This window comes from Prorops nasuta, unplaced genomic scaffold, assembly GCF_024137725.1.
Source record: "Prorops nasuta isolate Cenicafe-Biocafe unplaced genomic scaffold, Cenicafe_Pnas_1.2 PNAS00017, whole genome shotgun sequence".
Lineage (NCBI taxonomy): Eukaryota > Metazoa > Arthropoda > Insecta > Hymenoptera > Bethylidae > Prorops > Prorops nasuta.
In genome coordinates, this window is record NW_027116814.1 from 4,747,806 (window position 1) to 4,766,028 (window position 18,223).

At 42.6% G+C, this 18,223-nt stretch overlaps 1 protein-coding gene across 5 annotated transcripts in view; it reads left to right on the forward strand.

Annotated features, from left to right (window-relative positions):
- Positions 1–18,211, forward strand: part of Rim (Rab3 interacting molecule) — a 35,625-nt gene extending 17,414 nt beyond the window's left edge. The window contains exons 15-26 of one of the 5 annotated variants that reach the window (XM_066736963.1): positions 120–279; positions 363–532; positions 627–769; positions 877–1,090; positions 5,192–5,331; positions 5,452–5,631; positions 9,351–9,609; positions 12,155–12,369; positions 12,500–12,642; positions 12,734–12,871; positions 14,943–15,077; positions 15,167–18,211. In XM_066736963.1, the coding sequence (XP_066593060.1) occupies positions 120–279; positions 363–532; positions 627–769; positions 877–1,090; positions 5,192–5,331; positions 5,452–5,631; positions 9,351–9,609; positions 12,155–12,369; positions 12,500–12,642; positions 12,734–12,871; positions 14,943–14,966 (1,786 nt within the window). In that variant the 3' untranslated portion in view covers positions 14,967–15,077; positions 15,167–18,211. Of the gene's footprint in view, positions 1–119; positions 280–362; positions 533–626; positions 770–876; positions 1,091–5,191; positions 5,332–5,451; positions 5,632–6,837; positions 7,020–9,350; positions 9,610–12,154; positions 12,370–12,499; positions 12,643–12,733; positions 13,212–14,942; positions 15,078–15,166 lie in introns of those variants that run through there. The other 4 variants (XM_066736964.1, XM_066736962.1, XM_066736966.1 and 1 more) reach the window with 4 other exon arrangements.
- The last annotated feature ends 12 nt before the right edge of the window (positions 18,212–18,223 follow it).

Sequence of the window (18,223 nt, forward strand, 5' to 3'; positions counted from 1 at the left end):
CCTTTGGTCGCTGGTTTTGGAGGAGTAGCGCGCGAGATCACGGCAGTCGCCTCATATAGTTTGTAAGGAACACTTGGCGTTCGCTAATCGAGAAAAAAAATGAATGCGTGCTGGAGCAGCCATTATTCCAGCCCACCACCGGAGGGTGAGCACTACCTGGATGGAGAACACCGGAGCAGGAGGGACATCTCGCCCCAAGGACGAAAAAGAGCGGCCCTCATGATCTCGCGAGACCACCCAGCCTCCTTATCCAGTTATCATCATCACGCCTATCGCAGGGTAAGTGCTAAATATTCATCTTCATCACTGATTATCACATTAAAAAATGAGCAAATTAATTAAATATCTTGAAAATCTTCCAGGATGAATTTCACAAAGGAATGCTGGCGCACAGATCTCATAGCGCCGCACCGATGGACTCCTCGAGCATCCGTTATCGCGAAAGGTCGCAGAGTCCCAATGGCCATCGATCGTTGTCACCACCGGAACACAGATCCATCCAATTTTCCTCCCACAGCTATATATCCAACAAGTATGCACGATGAAGAAAATTATACCGAGCGATTATGATCGGTCTGTCTATCGTTTTGTTATTGATCGAACGTACACAGTGATGTTCTCCACAGATTCGTGTCGAGATCGGCGACGGCCACTCCCACGGGTTCGCCGAAGAAGCGTCAGTTGCCTCAAATACCAGTGGAGAGGGGAAGGTTTATGGCGAACAGGAGTAGCAGGCAGAGTCGTATGTTTTATAACAGTACAAATACGGGTGAGTGTGCGCGTGCATCGAGCAATCAAGGATGATGTAGCGCCTTAAATTTATTAGTTGGAAATTCATTGAGACGTTGCTGTAATCCTTTGTTTTTTTTTTGGCAGGTTTGTCGGATTCGGATTTGCCGTCGATGGCTCACGACTCGATTTCTTTGTCGCATAACACGGTTCAAAGGCTGCACAGGTCGCGCAGGAGTCGCTACAGTCCAGACACGATCACTGCCGACCACGGCGACTCCGATATGGAAAGCATAGCGTCCGTGACGAGTAGTGCCTTCAGCACTCAGTCCGAACGACCACATGGCACGAGAGGCCTCATGTGAGTAGAAACTCCTTTTTCCACGAGTTTCTATCACGTGCACCGATTTTCGATCGACCAACGATCTCTTGAAAATATTGGCAAACCTAGCTATATATGTGTAAGAGAAACCGGCCTCCTACAGCTTTTTCTCTCCCTTTCTATTAATTGTTGTCTTCGATCAGCTCAGATGCCAAAATTGTATCGCGTTTCTTACGTATCCTTGTCGACCTATTCCATTCCTATTTATCCTATAGTTTTCATCATTTGTTTCTTCCAATTAATCGTTCTTGTCTCGATCGATAGATATTTTTTTTCTGGATTTAGTTCAGAAGCTTGTTCCAAGCATCATCAGGTAGTTTAATCTTCTATACAATTGCACTATTAATTTCTGGAAATAGTATAAACATAATTTATATATAGTAATAATTGAAATACGAATCCAGTTTGGCATTATAGAATAGAGAGGATTTTTCTTAATTATATAAGAGAGGATCGAGGAATTCTCTGGGAGGCCGATTTCTCCGACCAAATTAAAACATCCCTTGATTAAATGGACATTGCCAAAGAGTATAGAAAAACTCTTTTAGTTGTGCACTCTCTCGTTTGCCTGCTGATAGTATAGAACGATTGCTTTCTCTTTTCCTCTCTGCTCTGCTCTACTCCTCCTCTATTTTCCTGTATGATAAAAATATAGAAAAAGGAGAAGCTCCGCTTAGTCTCTATTAGCAGAAGATTAGTCGGTAGAGATTCTTTTACAAACATTTCCTGACTATCGCGTGTCAATGTCCATTTAAAAATGTCCCATTCTACCAAGCAGGGTATAGTACCGTTGGTCGCTTATTTTAACCATTAAAACGAGTAACGAGCTGTGAGAAAACTCTGTAGAAAAGAAAACAGAGTGTGAGATCCACGCCTGTTTAAAACAAAAATGCGATAAAAGAGTCGCGTACGCGCAGTAGCCGGAGAGAATGGGCCAATGATAGGAAAGTAGCGAAAAAAAGTTGAGAATGAAAGTGATAAAAAGTAAAGAATGAAAGAAATATCTCTAGAAGTAAAAGTATATAGATAAGTAATTGCGCAGCAACGCTAAGACTCTATATGAAAAACCATTGTTTGCAGACCGACAGTTAAAAACGTTTTAATACCCGGTTTCATATCCCCAATGCCCCCACCCCCTAGGCGCAATAGGCGCAGGCACAAAATTAGGGTACCCTGCAGCGAATGTCATTGCCCAACCGCCAATTATCCTCTCAAGTCCAAAAGTCACGATCATCGTCAACAAGAACAACAGCAACAACTACAACAGACATTCCATCGAGACCGAAAGCACAATAATCCCTCCATGCCGCATCCCCTGGTACGGAGCAAGTCCGCAGTGGTACGCTCGTTGTACAGAAAAATGCGCTCGCCCTTTATGAGGTCGCACACCGTCGACGAGAACGTCCTGAGACGCTACAGCCCCGAGACCAGCGAGTACAGCGTCTGCGAGGGCTTCATGCTCAAACCAGAGTCTCTCGGGAGAGGCCAGCAGTCTCGAATACCGGAAATCTACGTCGAGGACTGCCTGCAGGTGGACTTTAACGATCGGCTGCTCGACAAGTTCCGGATGGAAGGTGGGGACTCCTCTTCGCTTCTTCCTCCGCCCACCGGCTCCTTCTGGGGAAAAAGATCCTCCCCCTGCTCCTGCTCGATCACCTCGTCCTCCGCTGGGACCACCGGAGGAACCGGAAGAAGCTTCTCCGACGTCCTCGCAGGACTGGACCACTCCCTCCCCAGCGACCTCTCCACTCTCAAACCACCCAGATTCTTCCTCGCATCCAAGGCCAAGAGCTTCGAGTATGACGTCATGAAGGACTCGCTCAAGTACCACCGATCGGCCATCAAGAGACTCGGCGAGGCCGCGAAGAACCTCTGCACCGGAAGGAGGAGCAAGAGTTTCGAGTACGAGAACCTTCCCAGCGAAATATTCGCCACGGATAGTCTCGGAGCTTTCGAGAGAAAGCTCAATGGCAGTCGCCGGTATCAATTACTGCCTCCTCGCGACTTCAGCGACGGAGCTTTCCTCGAGAAGAGCGAGGGGAAGCTCGAGGGCCACGATTACGGGAATTTCCATCGGTACGGTGGTACCAGCGACAGGAACCTCGGGAGCTTTCGCTACGAGTCTCTACCCGGAGAAACTCCTCCTCGGAATCCTGGAAACGGTCCTCGAAGGTTCAAGAGCTTCGAGTACGATTCTATACCGATCTTGTGCGAGAGAGTGCCTCGTAGAAAGCCGAAGAGCTTCGAGTACGAGACTTTGCCAGATCGTGGTTACCAGGAGGAGGTCTTCGGGTACGAGGTGCTTCCCAACAACATCTTCAGCGATGACAGTCTCGGGACTGCGCGTCGCAAGCTCAAGAGGAATTTGTCCCTTAACGATTCTGGTTACGGCGACAAGATCCCTGCCCTCGACGACCACAGCAAGTCTTACTACGAATCGAACGGTGAGAGCGACCAATTACGCAGGACCAAGATGGTCTCCGCTGATCGTAAGATGACCTTCGATCAACCTCATAGATCATCCTCCCTCTACGGCTACGATTCCGAGCTGAGTTGCGGTGAATCCGAGATCTACGTGCCTCACCGACAACCGGAGCATCTTTGTCCCGAAGAACGGTCGAAAGTGGAGGACGCAGTGGATCCTGGCAAAGAGCACGTCTACTGCACCATCGACGAGCCATCTTCTTCGGCCCCGGAATACGAATTTATAGACGAGACCGGTGTAGAAACCAGTGGCGATCACCGGAAGTACGATCTAATCGTCCGTCCAGCAGAATCTTACATCGAACACATCAATTACGAACCTAGCGGAACCTGCGATCGCAACATTCGTCCTCCGACTGATCGTTGGAATCACGATATTCTCCCGGATGTTCATGCCGGAAGCAGAACGAACAAAGATCCCTACGACCACGCGGAGATTCGTCAGGATCCCAGCAAAAGAAGAAGAGGCCGGATGCTGAGGAGCGAGAGGATGGACTACGTCCAGTTCGGAGCCTCCTCGCCGATTCTTCAGCGGAGAAGAATACAACGAACCGAATCAACGCCAATTTTACACAGCAGCGAGAGGGGAGGAGGAGGAGGAGGTTTTAGCTCATCCGGTAGACAATGGTCCAGCTTGACGCGTCACCGGAAACGGAACGCCAGTTGTCCGGAGAGCAGCTCGGTCTTGTACTCGGAGGACGAGGGTCCGGATATCAATTTTGGCGGGAGATCGCTCGCACGTCCGCTGCACGAGGATTTTTCTACGAACCGGAAGGAAGTTGCCGATCGGCGGATGGAAGGCTCATGGTTGCTACCGCAGGAGTCGGAGGACGATGATTTTGGATCAATGGAGACGGTCGTGTGTGCCGATGATTTCCGGAGGAGAGGGGGGGAGGATCGGAGGAACAATTACGGGCCAAGGGGCGGTTGGCGCCGATCGTTCGACGACCAGGGCGAGCGCGGCTCGAGTTCAGGAGGAGGAGGAGGAGGAGGAGGAGGAGGAAGACGGTCCGCCAAAGGGACGAGGAGGGCGGCGGCCTCCGGAGAACGCAGGAGGAGGAACAGCAGTTGTCCCGAGGCTAGGGAGCTCGAGGAGGAGCAGCTGTTGTTCCTGGAGGATGAGAGGGGCAGGGGGATGGGCAGGGGTAGGAGGATGAGGAGGAGGAGGAGGGGGGAGGAGAGCAGCAGCCTCGAGCAGCGCGAAGTCGTCGCTCTGCAGGCGGCTAAGAGGAACGTGGCGATCAGCGACACTCTCGAGTACTACGAGTACTCGATGGAGAGCGAGAGCCAGTGCAGCGAAAACTGCGGATTTGGCCCGTTCGATCCTCGTAGGCCCCGTAACCGAGCACCCCACCCCGGTAACGCTAATTCAAATCTCTTTGATTCCCAAACCGCTACCTCCGACTTTGCTAAAATTCACCCACGGATCGACCGCCGTCACGTAAACCCACCACGAAACACGAAACCTCCACGACGACGACCATCCAACTACGTCGTCGATCCCGACGATGATCGTCCCGATCCTGCCGCCGGTGCCACCGACCACGATGACCCACCCCGACGACGACCCTGCGGCGCATCCGTTCCCGTTAGCAGCGACTACGCCAGCCAGTCCAGCTCCTACGAGAAGCCCCTGAGGCACCAGGTCACCGACAACGGCCACGACGACCACTCCAAACGGGCCCAATTCACCAGGAGTCTCAGCAACGCTGATGTTCCACCTGGTGAGAAAGTCGGTAAGCCATCCGAGGCGAGGTTTTGTCCATCTGTGCAGTGCTTATATGTATATGTGTGCGATTCCGTAATTCAAAGTCTCCTCCTATGACGTAACATTCTAACCGATCCTCTTCTTGCAGATGGTAGTCTGAGCGATACAGCGGTGAGCTTGTGCGTGGAGAACGCCTCGAGGAGGGGCAGGAAAAGTTCGCCTGGTAGTAAGAGCGGAAGTGGGAGTAGTAGCGGGGGCGGAAGCGCCGTCCCGTACCAATCGAACCTCAGCAAGAAGAGCAACAGCACCAGTCAACTCTCCGCTACAGGTAACACATCGGCATTTCGACCAGACCTCCAACCATTTCGACTCGTGTCTTCCATTACTCTTCTTTGCTTCATTCGGATAATTATTTCTCCAAAGAATTCCACCAGTTTTCCGAAGCTCCTCTCTGACACTTCGAGAAATATAAAAAAAAAAAAAAAAAATACTGCTACCAAGAGCCACAAAGACAAAGCAAATTCGAGAGAAGAACACGACTTTTACGCGAATCTCTACTTTCACTGCTTGCCTTTTCCAAATCAACGAAAAAAGAGACGTATTGTATGTACTCTTCTCTCGACCATCGATAGTCCTGGCTCGCAAGCTCGAATCTTTGCATAATTCGGTCGGAAAGTAGTGAAAAAAAAATGTAGGAGAAGCAAGAAACAAGATCATTCTCACCTCTCGACTATGCTACTACACACACTTAGATTTTAGTCACGATCATTATTGTCTTTCTCGTGTATTCCTATTTTTTCTTTTTATTTTTCTATATATATATTATACAGTATCTTGGTAGTCGAAATTTCTTTTTTCGTAGATTGAAACGAATCGAGTGTTGCTATTTTCTCTCCACTTTAATTAATCTCGAGCGATCGAGTTAATTGTTGCTTATATATACATTTATAGAATTTTCTGTCGACTTGAAACTAGAATGTATAGATCAATACTATATATCACACCACAATATATAACCAATTGAATGTCTTCGGAATTGTAAAGCGACGAGTCGCAGTCTGCGTATAGTGATCGATTGAATTTTTTTCTTAGTACTTAGGAGAAAAAGAAACTAATAGTGTATTTTTTGTTATTCGTTATCTCTCTCATAAATATCCTCATCGACACGCATACACGCACACAATACAACTTCGAACCATCGCTCTACGTCATTGGGGACAATTTACAACGCATCACTCCACCGTCTCCGCCTTTCCACGCCATCATCTTCGAATCGCCAACAAAAAACAACACTCGACCACACCGAACTCTGCCCGCTCGCTGGATTCATTTACAATCTCGATGAATTCCTCGTTTCTCTTACAATCTCATCGCCACAAAACTCTTTTTCGCTTCATAATTTTTAAAATCTCCCCGCAAAAAAAATAAACAACCAAAACAACTGTTTCAATCGCAACGACAAAAATCGACTCGAATGAAACGAAAAAAAATAACAACAAATGAATAAAACGATAACTTGGGACGTGCGTCTGTTGGTGGTACATGCGTGGGCGAGGAAGGACGAAAGCGGCGTCTGGGATTCGGAAAGAAGGGGAAGTCGTCCTTTACGGTTCATAGGAGCGAGGAGGTCCTTCCGGAGGACGGGGCAAGCGGAAGGTGCGGAAGGCAACCGAGCTCGGCCAGCAGCGATGGCGAGGGCAGCGCTGACGGGGACAGGTCCGTCCACCTTCTTCTTTTTCTACTTTAATCCCTCACACCCGCAAAACGCACCTTTCCCCCTCTCTCCGGAATAACGGAGGATGTCCGGCCAAAACCTCCATTCTCTACTTCCGCCCGACTTATCTCGCACCTCTATCACTGAATTTTCATCTCCCCACCCCTCCCCTCCAACCGTTGCTCCCAACGTGAAAAAAAAACTCAGCTTTCCAAACAACATGGTCCTCTTCATGCTTGCCCGGCTCGCAAAACTCGTTGCATACCCCGAGGGAATCGCAAACGCTTTCGCGGGTGAAAATGCGAAAATCAGAAGACCGCGCGATAAAGGTTCTCCAGTCGAGCCTTCGATGAAAATACAGGAGCGCAAGGCGACGGGATTTTGGGAAGAAAATCGACCACACCGAGCACACACGCGATGAACTATATATATATATATATATATATAGTCGAACAGAGCTCACAACGACACAGTACCAGATCAGATACACACCTAGCACGTCACTGCCTTAGAGGCAAATTATTATTATTATTTTAGATGGAGCCGTCGCACCGGGATAACTGGTGAGATCGTCCTCGAGCTGCTCTACCAATCATCCTGAGCGATCAGACAGTATCGCTATATATAGCTTGTTCCTCGCTCTACGCGTCACGGAATTCATCGGACTCGTCAACGGTTCTCCTTTTTTTCTTTTATTCTTATACAGTTCGTCCTTTCGTGTATATGTTGTATATACGAAGAAATCTTTTCTCTTTGAGCACCAATAACGCAGTTTTAATGCTTCGGTTGACGCAGCACGGCTGTTCCGGTTGACGAGTCTGGTGAGATTCGTCGCGCGCGAAACCTTTATGTGAAAACAACAGGTTTGTCCCAATGCTACTATATATATATATAGAGGAAAGTATATATTTGACGCGAGCATGTACTGGAAAATCCACGAATGGCTGAGCAGGCGAACCAATGGTTCCGTTCTTGCTCCATTTTTAAGATAGAGTGTAGATACGTAACGTAGCACTTGTGCGTTTTTCTTTAGAAAGGCTGAAACAATCTTTTGCTCACCGAGTTTCCTCAGCATTGCCAGAAATCTTTCCTTTAATGGTCCTTCTGTCGTGTGTTTGCGCGCGAGCGCGCGCCTGGGTTTTTTTGTCTCTGTCTGTGCGTGTGTGTGTGTGCGTGTGTGTGTGCTACATGTATTTCTTGGATAGAAACAATTTTTGAGAAACTCTCTCCTCGTATGATCCAGCAGAGCTTGTTATGTCATAGCTCTACGATTATTCTCATCATTCGTCCCATAACTCTTGTTCCTCTTGTTGCTCGTTCTTTTTGTTACAAAATAATCCTTCGCACTGTTCCTCTAGTTTCTTCTTTTACCCGTTATATGAATCCTTTTTGATATTTTTCTAAGGAAAGATATATATATATATATATATATATATATAGCAATAACATACGATGCTCCAAGATTTTATGGGAAGAATTCAATGGGACGATCAGAGAGATTATGTCAAATCTATATGATTATCCATGCTGGTTCTTCAGTATTTTGCTCAGGGTACTTTCAGCTTTTAAAGACTTCAAATACAGACTGACACTGCTTGGCTTAAATAAACTCTGAAAGCAGCTTGAAAACTTTCATTGTCACACGAATCTCAGGATTCGCGAGGAGAATTTAATGAACGGTAGGTGAGAGCTAATTAGATTGATATTTGCTTTTTTTGTTTTTTAGACTATCCCATATGTCTGTGAGTGCATTATCATCATTCTTGTCCTAGTACTATCTTCATTGGCACCTTCATCCTCATCGTTTTCAGAATCCACGGATATTGCTGTTTCTTCCTTTCAACGATTCCATCGATCTTCTTCTTTCTTTTGTAAAGATAGTTTCACCAGATTTAGTCCGGTGATCACAACTTGTTCTCCAGTTGACCAAATTGGTCTCTCGATTTGTTCCTTGGGAAGTTATCGTAGGCAATGTCCAAAGTTGTCATAAAAAGTGCTGCTGCTGCTGTTGCAAGAGAGAGAGAGAGAGGGAGAGAGAGAGAGAGAGAGAGAGCTTTTATAGAAGAAGAAGAAGAAGAAGCTATAGATAAATAAGAGAAACGATGAGGAGGATTCGCATCGATGGGCAGTCGTGTTCGTGAGAATGAGAGAGGGAGAAATGGTGGTTGAAAAGAGTGGAGGATTTTGTGGGATGCTCGAGGTCCGTTGAGTTGGTTTTTCCTCGCGAAGCAAAGGGGTAGGATGATGGGGTTTAGGAAAGGAGAGGGGAGAGGGGAGATTTGTTTGAAAGCATGGACGAAATCGATGTATGTTGTTTGGTTTGCAACTCGCAGAAAGCGTTATCGGCGGGATCGTAGCCGTCGGTGGAGCTGGGATCAGCGGAATCGGAAGTGGATTTGGCGGTGGAGGGAGTGGAAGTGGTGGCTTGAGCTTGTCGAACCGGAAACGAAACAGCACGCCCAGCAGCATACAGCGTTCGGAAGAGATCGTCCCTTATCAACGAATTGACCCCGGCAAACAGCAGCAGTCAGGATCTGCCGCATCCGAAACAGCCGGAAGTCTCAACTCGATCTCTAGTTCAGAAGGAAGCTCGTAAGTAGCGGATTACCCCTCCTTGGCAACCTTAAAACCCCCCACCACCCACCGAAAACACCACGCTAAATCGAAATTGTGCGATGACCGATATAACGCGTTATCAATTTATTTTCAATCTCTTGCAAATACTTTTTATATTCTTCTCTTTCTCTCCCCCACCCCCCCCCCCTCTTTTAATCTATTATTCTCTATTTTGTCACTATCTCTTTTTTCTATTCTCTATCCCCTTTTCTCTCTCTCTCTCTCTCTCTCTCTCTCTCTCTCTCTCTCTCTTCTCTCTCTGTCTCTTAACTCGTATATACACCAACTTTACTATATAGCTTCGCCAAAAACTTCAAATCTTCGATAATCACCTTTCAACACTCGTGAATTTTTAACAATCCTCGAGCTTCGGTCCTTCGACCTCTATTGTACAGCTGGCTGCAAGATTATCACAAATTCATTTGTTATACAATCACCGATGAAGAAGAATTGTAACAACATCACTTTCAATCTTTTTGAGCCAATGTAAATGAATTGCTTGGTGCGTCTGCTGTTATTTGAATTGTTCTTGTTGTCTTGTTGCAATATTGCTGTGTGGATCGTTTGCTATAAATGAATTTTTGTCACTGTTCGATTTGTCCCTGGATGCTTTTGCAATGAGTGTGCCAATTCTATCTAGCTCCACTTACCAACGTACACCTACTTATAATTCATATACGTTTCATTTTACATTCGCACAGAACCATTTGGCACAAAGTTCAAACTGGAACTTGCACAGTTTCCACTGAAAATTTCTTGCACGTGCCAAAAAGTTTATTCGTTATTCTCCCTTTCTCAAAATCCTCTCCCCCACTCTCTCCAACACTCACTGCTATGTAAACCCATACATTTAACTTCACAGAGTACACCGATCATACCAACAATAATAATAGTATCTAATGTTTAGAAAATTCCCGAGTCCTCTGTGGGGTTGGTCACGAGTCACAAAGTGTGTTCGTTGTTTAATTAAGTTTTTTCTTCCACTTCCTCTCCCGGAGAATAATCGATACCGCAACGTCTTTTACCCTGGTTTTACGATTAGTATGTGTGTGTATGTGTGTATATCTATGTGTGTCAGGATGGGAAAATAAAAAAGGGCAGAGAGCCTTTCTCCTGTACAGCACAATCTCTCTTTTACCTTGTCTAGCATACGCCATATAGAAAGTGGAATTTTTCTCAGTGTCAATTCTCTTTCCAGCTCTTCATGTTTCTCACTTGTACTCTATTTTTTTTTTATTTACCAAATGCAATGCAATCAAGCACAATCTTTCGAACATTTCTATTCAAGTTGTACCCTTTCCGATGCTCCATCATTTTTCTTTCTCTCTCTCTCTCTCTCTCTCTCTCTGAAATACTCATTCCACGACGATAGCATCATTAAGATAATTGTTGTTAATATTTATACTATATATATGGTCGTTATAGTGTACAGGCATTGCTATAGCGCGCTTTGCATTTTTATCTCTCTCTCCCATTCCTTTTTCTCGTGATTATCGAGCATCCCACACCATGGCTTACAACCAGGTACAACTTTATTGTCAATTACTAATGAATTTTTTCTCATTTTCAGTATCCCTCGACCAAAGCACGCTACTTATGCTGAAACCTAGAAAATAGACCTTTATCTTCTACTTTCAGATCTTCTCTTTTCTTTGTAGCTTTGCATGATTTCTCTTTATAAGGCTTTACGCGTCTCTCACCTGGCAGTCTATGTGTATACAAGTGATCTTACAGTATGTGGCTATGTATAAATTATATTATATATTATAGTATAAGTATGATTATTTAGTTTCACTCTTACACCGAGCTACACACATTGAACGTGCGTTCTCCCTGCCTCGGACTGAACAAAATGTGTTTTCTATTCTCTCAATTTTCGTCGAAGGCTTGCGAATCTTTTTCTGAAAAATCTCGCTAATCGCGCGTCCCATTTTCACCCCCTAAGAAACTCTACTCTCATTTCTTTTCAGACCTTTTCTATTTCTCTTTCCCATTCTCTCTCTCTCTCTCTCTCTCTCTCTCTCTCTCTATCTCTATCTCTATCTCTATCTCTCTCTTTCTCTCTCTCTGTCTCTTTCTCTTTTTGTCTCTCTAGTTTAATATCTTCAGTTTTACCTTTGATATCCAGCACGTATTGCTTTTCGACGCGAAAAAAGTAACACTGAGCGTTCCCTTATCAGTATTATTATTATACAATCGAGATTGAGCGAACTTTACGTTGTTAATTATCTCTCGTAAGAGCGATGCTTTGAACAAGGAAATTTTAATGTACGAAAGTTGCAGTGTAGTAAATGATATATTTGTGTAGGAAATGGTATCTGATTTTTTTTATTTTTATTTAAGAAGGGGGGGGGGGGAGAGGGGGATTTTAATTACGCGTAATTAGTCTGAATTTCTCGCATCTTCGAGAGGGCGTCAAGATTTTATTTCGCCAAGTGAAATTTTGTCGAAGTAGCTGCTATATGGGAGTAGGAGAAGGGAGGTTTTGGTGATTATAAAAGAGTAATTTTGAAAATCGCAGTTGGTCCACTAGCATGCGAATACCGGGAGAGCCACAACAGTTGAAGGACTTCTTCGAAGATCTTGGTCCAGCACAGATGGTAGGGAGGCAAGCACTGGGCTCCCAATGCCTTGGAGAGATTCAGCTCAGCCTGAAGAATGTCGAAGGCAACCTTGAAGTCGAGGTCATACGTGCCAAAGGTCTCAAGGCCAAGGATGACTGTAAAGTGATACCAGGTACCACCACCCTCTTCTCATCAATCATCGTGCACTTTTTTTACTTTTATTCCTTTTTTTTCGTCAATTTACCTTAACCTCCCTAGGAAAAAGAAAAGTCTAATAAAATCACTCAAACACAATTTTACAGCTCCTTTTGTGAAACTGTATCTGGTGGTTGGCAAGAAAGTCAAAGCGAAGGCAAAAACATCGACGTCGAGTAGAAAAACACTCGATCCAATGTATCAGCAGTCGTTGACCTTCAAGGAAAATTATCAGGGTTGTATTTTACAGGTGAGTAGAAGAACTTGCGATTATTTTGATCAAGTTCTTTTGGAATTGTTTTCCCTTCTGGTGCAAAAGGATTAATTTTGTGCTCTTTCAGGTAACTGTGTGGGGTGACTATGGACGATTGGGGAAAAAAGTATTTATGGGCATTGCGCAGATCGTATTGGACGAGCTAAATTTGAAGATGAACGATCTGGTGATTGGCTGGTACAAGCTGTTTGCCAACACATACCTGGTCAGTGCTCCTTCGTCCCTCAATATGTCCAGACGTTCATCCACAGCATCCATCGAATCGTTCACAAACTAAAGCCTGTCCAGACCCAATGATGCTCTCCCCACCAATTTCTTTGTACTCCCTTTCCCTGTTTCTCTCATCGAAACTCATCTTCAACTAAAATTACAATTGTTTTGCTGAAAACTGTATCGATTATCGCGAAGAGCTCATTGTACAAATTGGTAAAGAAAATATTGGTATAAGGCCATTTTTAGCTGTAGGCTTACATTAGTAAAGAATAAGCTTGGTAGATTTTAAAGAGAGCTTTAATATGTAATGAAAGATGGGTAGCTTTAAATAAGACGGGGTCACGTAACGTGAATGAGGTACAGAGAAGAAAGGGAGAATAAAGAGCAAACGACGGGATAGAAAACGAGAGGAGGTAAAACGATAAAGAATAAAATCATGTTCTATGCTGGAGATTTCAATGGAGATACGATCGAGCATCACATCAATGCTTTACACATTTGCGCCTACACACACACACACACACACACACACAGGTCCACATATATATATTTTCAGCACTAGTTCAGCATCATTCTCATATCTAGACGAAGTAGATGAAAACACTAGTCTTTATAAAAGAGACTGGCTGCAGAGACAGCGGCCATGTCCCGGAGCGCCAGATAGCTTTTAGGTATGCCATAAAGTCACAACTGGCAACGTCCTTCCTTCATTATTCAACCTTATTCGCTATTGCAACGATGGAGCATGCCAGTTTCTCAATCTGATCAGGGATCTTCAAAATTTGTGATCTCATCTTCCCTTACTTTTCTTTTCCTTCCAAGATTTATACAGTCTTACTTTAATTTCACTCAAACCTATAAAAGCAGATAGTCTCGGCTATGTAAATCCTGCCTCTTATTCATCTTGGTTCATCCATCTTTACTCTATTTAATCTTTTTTTTAATTATCGAGTCGCTCTGTATCAGCCAGATTATTATACAAATTAATCACAATTTTGAACATCTCTTATCAGGAATCTCTTTGCATCCGTCCAGCAATTTTAATAGGCTCCAATCTATTTTTGTACGGAGAAATCAGTGCAACAATTACCCCATTATTCCTGAACTCTTGAACGTCAGAAAACTGTTTATATAATTGGATTGACAAGAAAGTAATTTCACCTTACGTAGATATATGGATGAACAGCTCCAAATCAAAAGTTACTTTCTCTTGCCAACCTAACAGAATTGTATGTAAGAAAGTGTCATGCAAAGATTAAAGAAAAAAGAATTCAATTAATAATACTTTAAATCACACAATCTTACGTTCAGGATAATTTGTATGAAAAAAAAGTGTCGCTCGATTTTTACTCTTCTATTCGTTCTCCAGGCATCTGAGTAATGAATAATCTCCATGTTATACACATATGTATATGACATATAATTTCCCAAGTCTCTTGATGATCTTTCAGTCACTTCCTCTGGTTACGTTATGAATTGGAATATGTTGATTGATTGGTATATTGGGACATCTTGTACATACACTGTTCACCATTGACAGTTTGCCTGCTCATGAGTGCCTATCCATATTAGTTCATGACCAGCTTTCATATTTACTCAAAGCTATAATTATTTCAACTTCATTTTATCTAATTTTTCAGTTTTGCAATTTTTACGTTGCGCGAAACTTATGATTTCTTTCACTCAATTTTCTCTCAATTTCCAATGTCTTTCGTTTAATCGTTTTTTCTATTTTTCTCTCTCTCTCTCTCTCTCTCTCTCTCTCTCTCTTTCTCTCTCTCGAAAATATTTTGGAGGTAAGTTCGTGTAAAGTATTCGGACTTTACTGCATACACTCATTGGAATGTTTGCCTTAAAATCGATACGCTATAAGCTGGCTATAGGAATCTTATTTAGCTGTTGATTGAAAAGAACCAAATTCCATGTACTATATTGACACATTCTCACGTTTTTCGTTGTCTTCTCTCCGCTCACAATTTTTCAACCTTTATCATAGTATAATATGCATTATAAGCTTTTAGATAGAACGAAAAAACTATAATTAAATCCTTTGTTGATTTCAGACCTTAACTGCTAGTGCAAACTAAACATCCTTCCATAGTTCGATGATTAAACTATTTTCTAACGCATTGTATATACAGAAACAGAAAACTGAACAAAACTATGTCGATAAAAAAAGTAACGTTTTACTAAATAAGGTTCTTATCAGCTTTTCTTGTACATAAATACAATGCAACAATAAGTGGGAGCTTAATTAACTAAAATCTGTTTCTTGTCTAATTTACAGTGAGAGGAAAGAGAGCTTAATGAATTTATTACCGATGCAAATTCGAATTTTGCGCAGCCTGGCAAATGTGCGTTGAAAATGAAACGAGGGAAGATACGAACAAAATAGGAGGAAAGAGGAAAATAGCGAAGGATAAGCTTTCGTTCGCCAGCGCAAGAGAACCAAGGATCTGCTGCAGTAATGTGCGACAAAGGAGAGGGGAGGAAAAAGAAAAACTTAAACTCTGTGAGGCACGTTTATACGCAGGATGTAAAACGTGCTAAACTGTGACTGTCAACAATACGTACAAGATATTCTAGATATCTTTGTGAAATTGGAGGAGCATTTATCGACATTAGCGTGTAATCTAGGACAAAGTGCAGAAATTTTTTCAATATGGAACAATATTTCAGTGTTGAAGCGTGAAACACTATAGGATATATAAAGAAATAGGAGAGAGAGAGATAAAACAATTTAAAAGAGAATATATCGGAGTTTCCAAAATATAATTATAAGGAGAAAACGAGTAATGTTTAAACGTTAAGGAAACTATCGGTCGTCGTCAAAAGTTTTCAATCAAGAATATCACCGCCGCAGCATATATATAATAATCACACTGTAAATAATAATATTATTATAACAATTCTCGGCATGCATGTGCACTGGTTTGTATGACTGTCCGTCTCCGTTGCTCTACGAGACTCCATTTCGTCGACTTATAATTTTAAATCGTACCTTTGTGCTTGCGAGTTTACTTGCTCCCTCTATTTGCATCTCTCCAATGTAATCATTATCACATCATTGTCGTTAATCATTAATTACACGCATAAATACATCAGATACGGCAATTGTACAAGTTTTCTTTCTCTGAACACGCGAAGCTTTCTTCTTCGACTTCTCTCTCGGTAAGCCCACAGCTATAGTTATATTTGGAATTGTAAGTCGACCAAACTTTTATTCCTATGCCGCTCGTCAACGTCAACCAAGACCTTGTTGCTCTGGAAAAGGACAAACTAATCTCTGAGCTTCGCATATTTGCCATTTTTTAAAATCAATGTAGATGTTAATAGTATGTAAAAGAGTACGAGAGAAAATGAAAAATCACTGGTCGCGTACCCTGACAACTAAAAGAGAATTTTATTGTAACGGGGGTGGTCTCAGAAACAGGGTAAAGACTTATCTCATTTACTGAATGTTAATCGTGCGTTAAAAACACGGATTCCCCTTGGACCACTCGAGCTGATATATTTCGTTCGTTTCTCCTTAATCATTCCAAATGCCTGCCTTCTCGTTGCCACATTCATAAAGCCCTACGATAAATAAAAAAAGATAGAGAGGGGGATCTTTGAGTTTTCATTCTGATAAGTGAGATAAGTTCCGAAAAATAATAATAAAATAAATTCAGTTTTGGACGGACAGTTTAAATGCCTGAGCTTTCTGCGCGAAACAAAAAGCGTTTGCTTTTTTATACACTGTGAAAAAAGAAAAATGTCTCTCTTCGTTAATCTACCCCAAAATATACTTGGTCAACTCGAGAATCTTGAAATGTGAAAAAGAGATGTGGAGGAAGAGGTAGAAAAGGGGAGGGATGAGAAAAAATTTTAATAAACACATTAATGGGAATCGGGGAAGAAGAGGATCGGGTCTCTCAGTAAGTATGACGAACACGAGATTATAATTATTTTATATGACTGATTATGTACGAATACACACACATACATTATAGTATATATAGTATATAAATAGTTATGTAAAATCACACAAAATCAGGCGACTAGTGAGTAGAGTCTTTAATGAATGAAATCCAAACTCTTACAACGAACGACCCCCCGTTCCCGTTTCATCTTCATTGTAATCCTCCCTAGTATACAAAAGATGATACACACACACAAATACAGAAATACAACAGAATCAGGACTATTTAGGAATAGAAGAGTGCGAGCACTAGAAAATATCCAGACATGGTTTGGACAGTGTCGGTCAAGATTTTTATTTGTATAACAAATGTACCACACGCTTCAATATTCGATACGATAATGAAGTAAACGAGGGGAGAGTGGGGAGAGAGAACAAATTATTTGAATTTATTACCATTATACTAAATATGTAATTATGCGATATTGAAGTGTAAGAGTGAAAGAGAGAGAGAGAGAGAATGAATTTTTAAAGTGAGCTTGACCGAGCAGCATTGATTGGGTAAATCATTGATAAGCTTGAAAATATAAGTGAGAAAATACACGTTGTATTATTAAGTAATGATGCAAATCTATCATTTTTAATTTTGCACTCGATTTAACAAAGTTTTATACCCCTTTTTCTCCCCCAGTGCTGAATCGAGAGCTGCTCTGCAATAAGAGGATAATATAGTAAAAACATCTGTTTCCTTTTTATAATTTCAATCATCTTTACGTAAGACGTTGCTTTATTTCAACCTCGGTACTTATAGGCCAATTTTCGTCTAATCCGTCTCGAGATCTCTCTCCCTTTGTCAAATTTACACTCGAGTCAAGTTTTTCTCATCAACAGAATTCCAATTCCACTGGACGATAAGAGTAACGTTACATCTGCCTGTCACGAAAGTAACTAAGCGACGGATAGACAGCGCTCCGATATTTCTACAGAAATTCGTGTACAATGTTCACGCGAGAATCGTCAGGAAAACGTAAAACGAGATTTTCGAAAGATTCGTCGATCGGTCAAAAGCGAAAGGAACACTGGGTGCGTTGTAATTAAAAATAATAGAAACACATGTGCGGCTTAAAGTCCATAGAATGTAAGAATGTAAGATACCGGCTAATTATTATCATCATTATCATCGTCATCGTCATCATCATATCATTATCAGCATTATTGATAAATGCCCGAGAAATCTTTGTGTCACGCGTTACGCAGACGGAGATACGCGGGATGTGATACAGAAGGAAAAAAAATGAGGATACTGCGAGACGTTTTACATTAAGCGTTACAGACTGTATTCACTATGATATAAATATAATATACATCAGATAAAACGATATCCCTAAATGCCATCAGCTGGCATGTGACAATAAAGTAATTCAATAATTTCGTCGCATAATT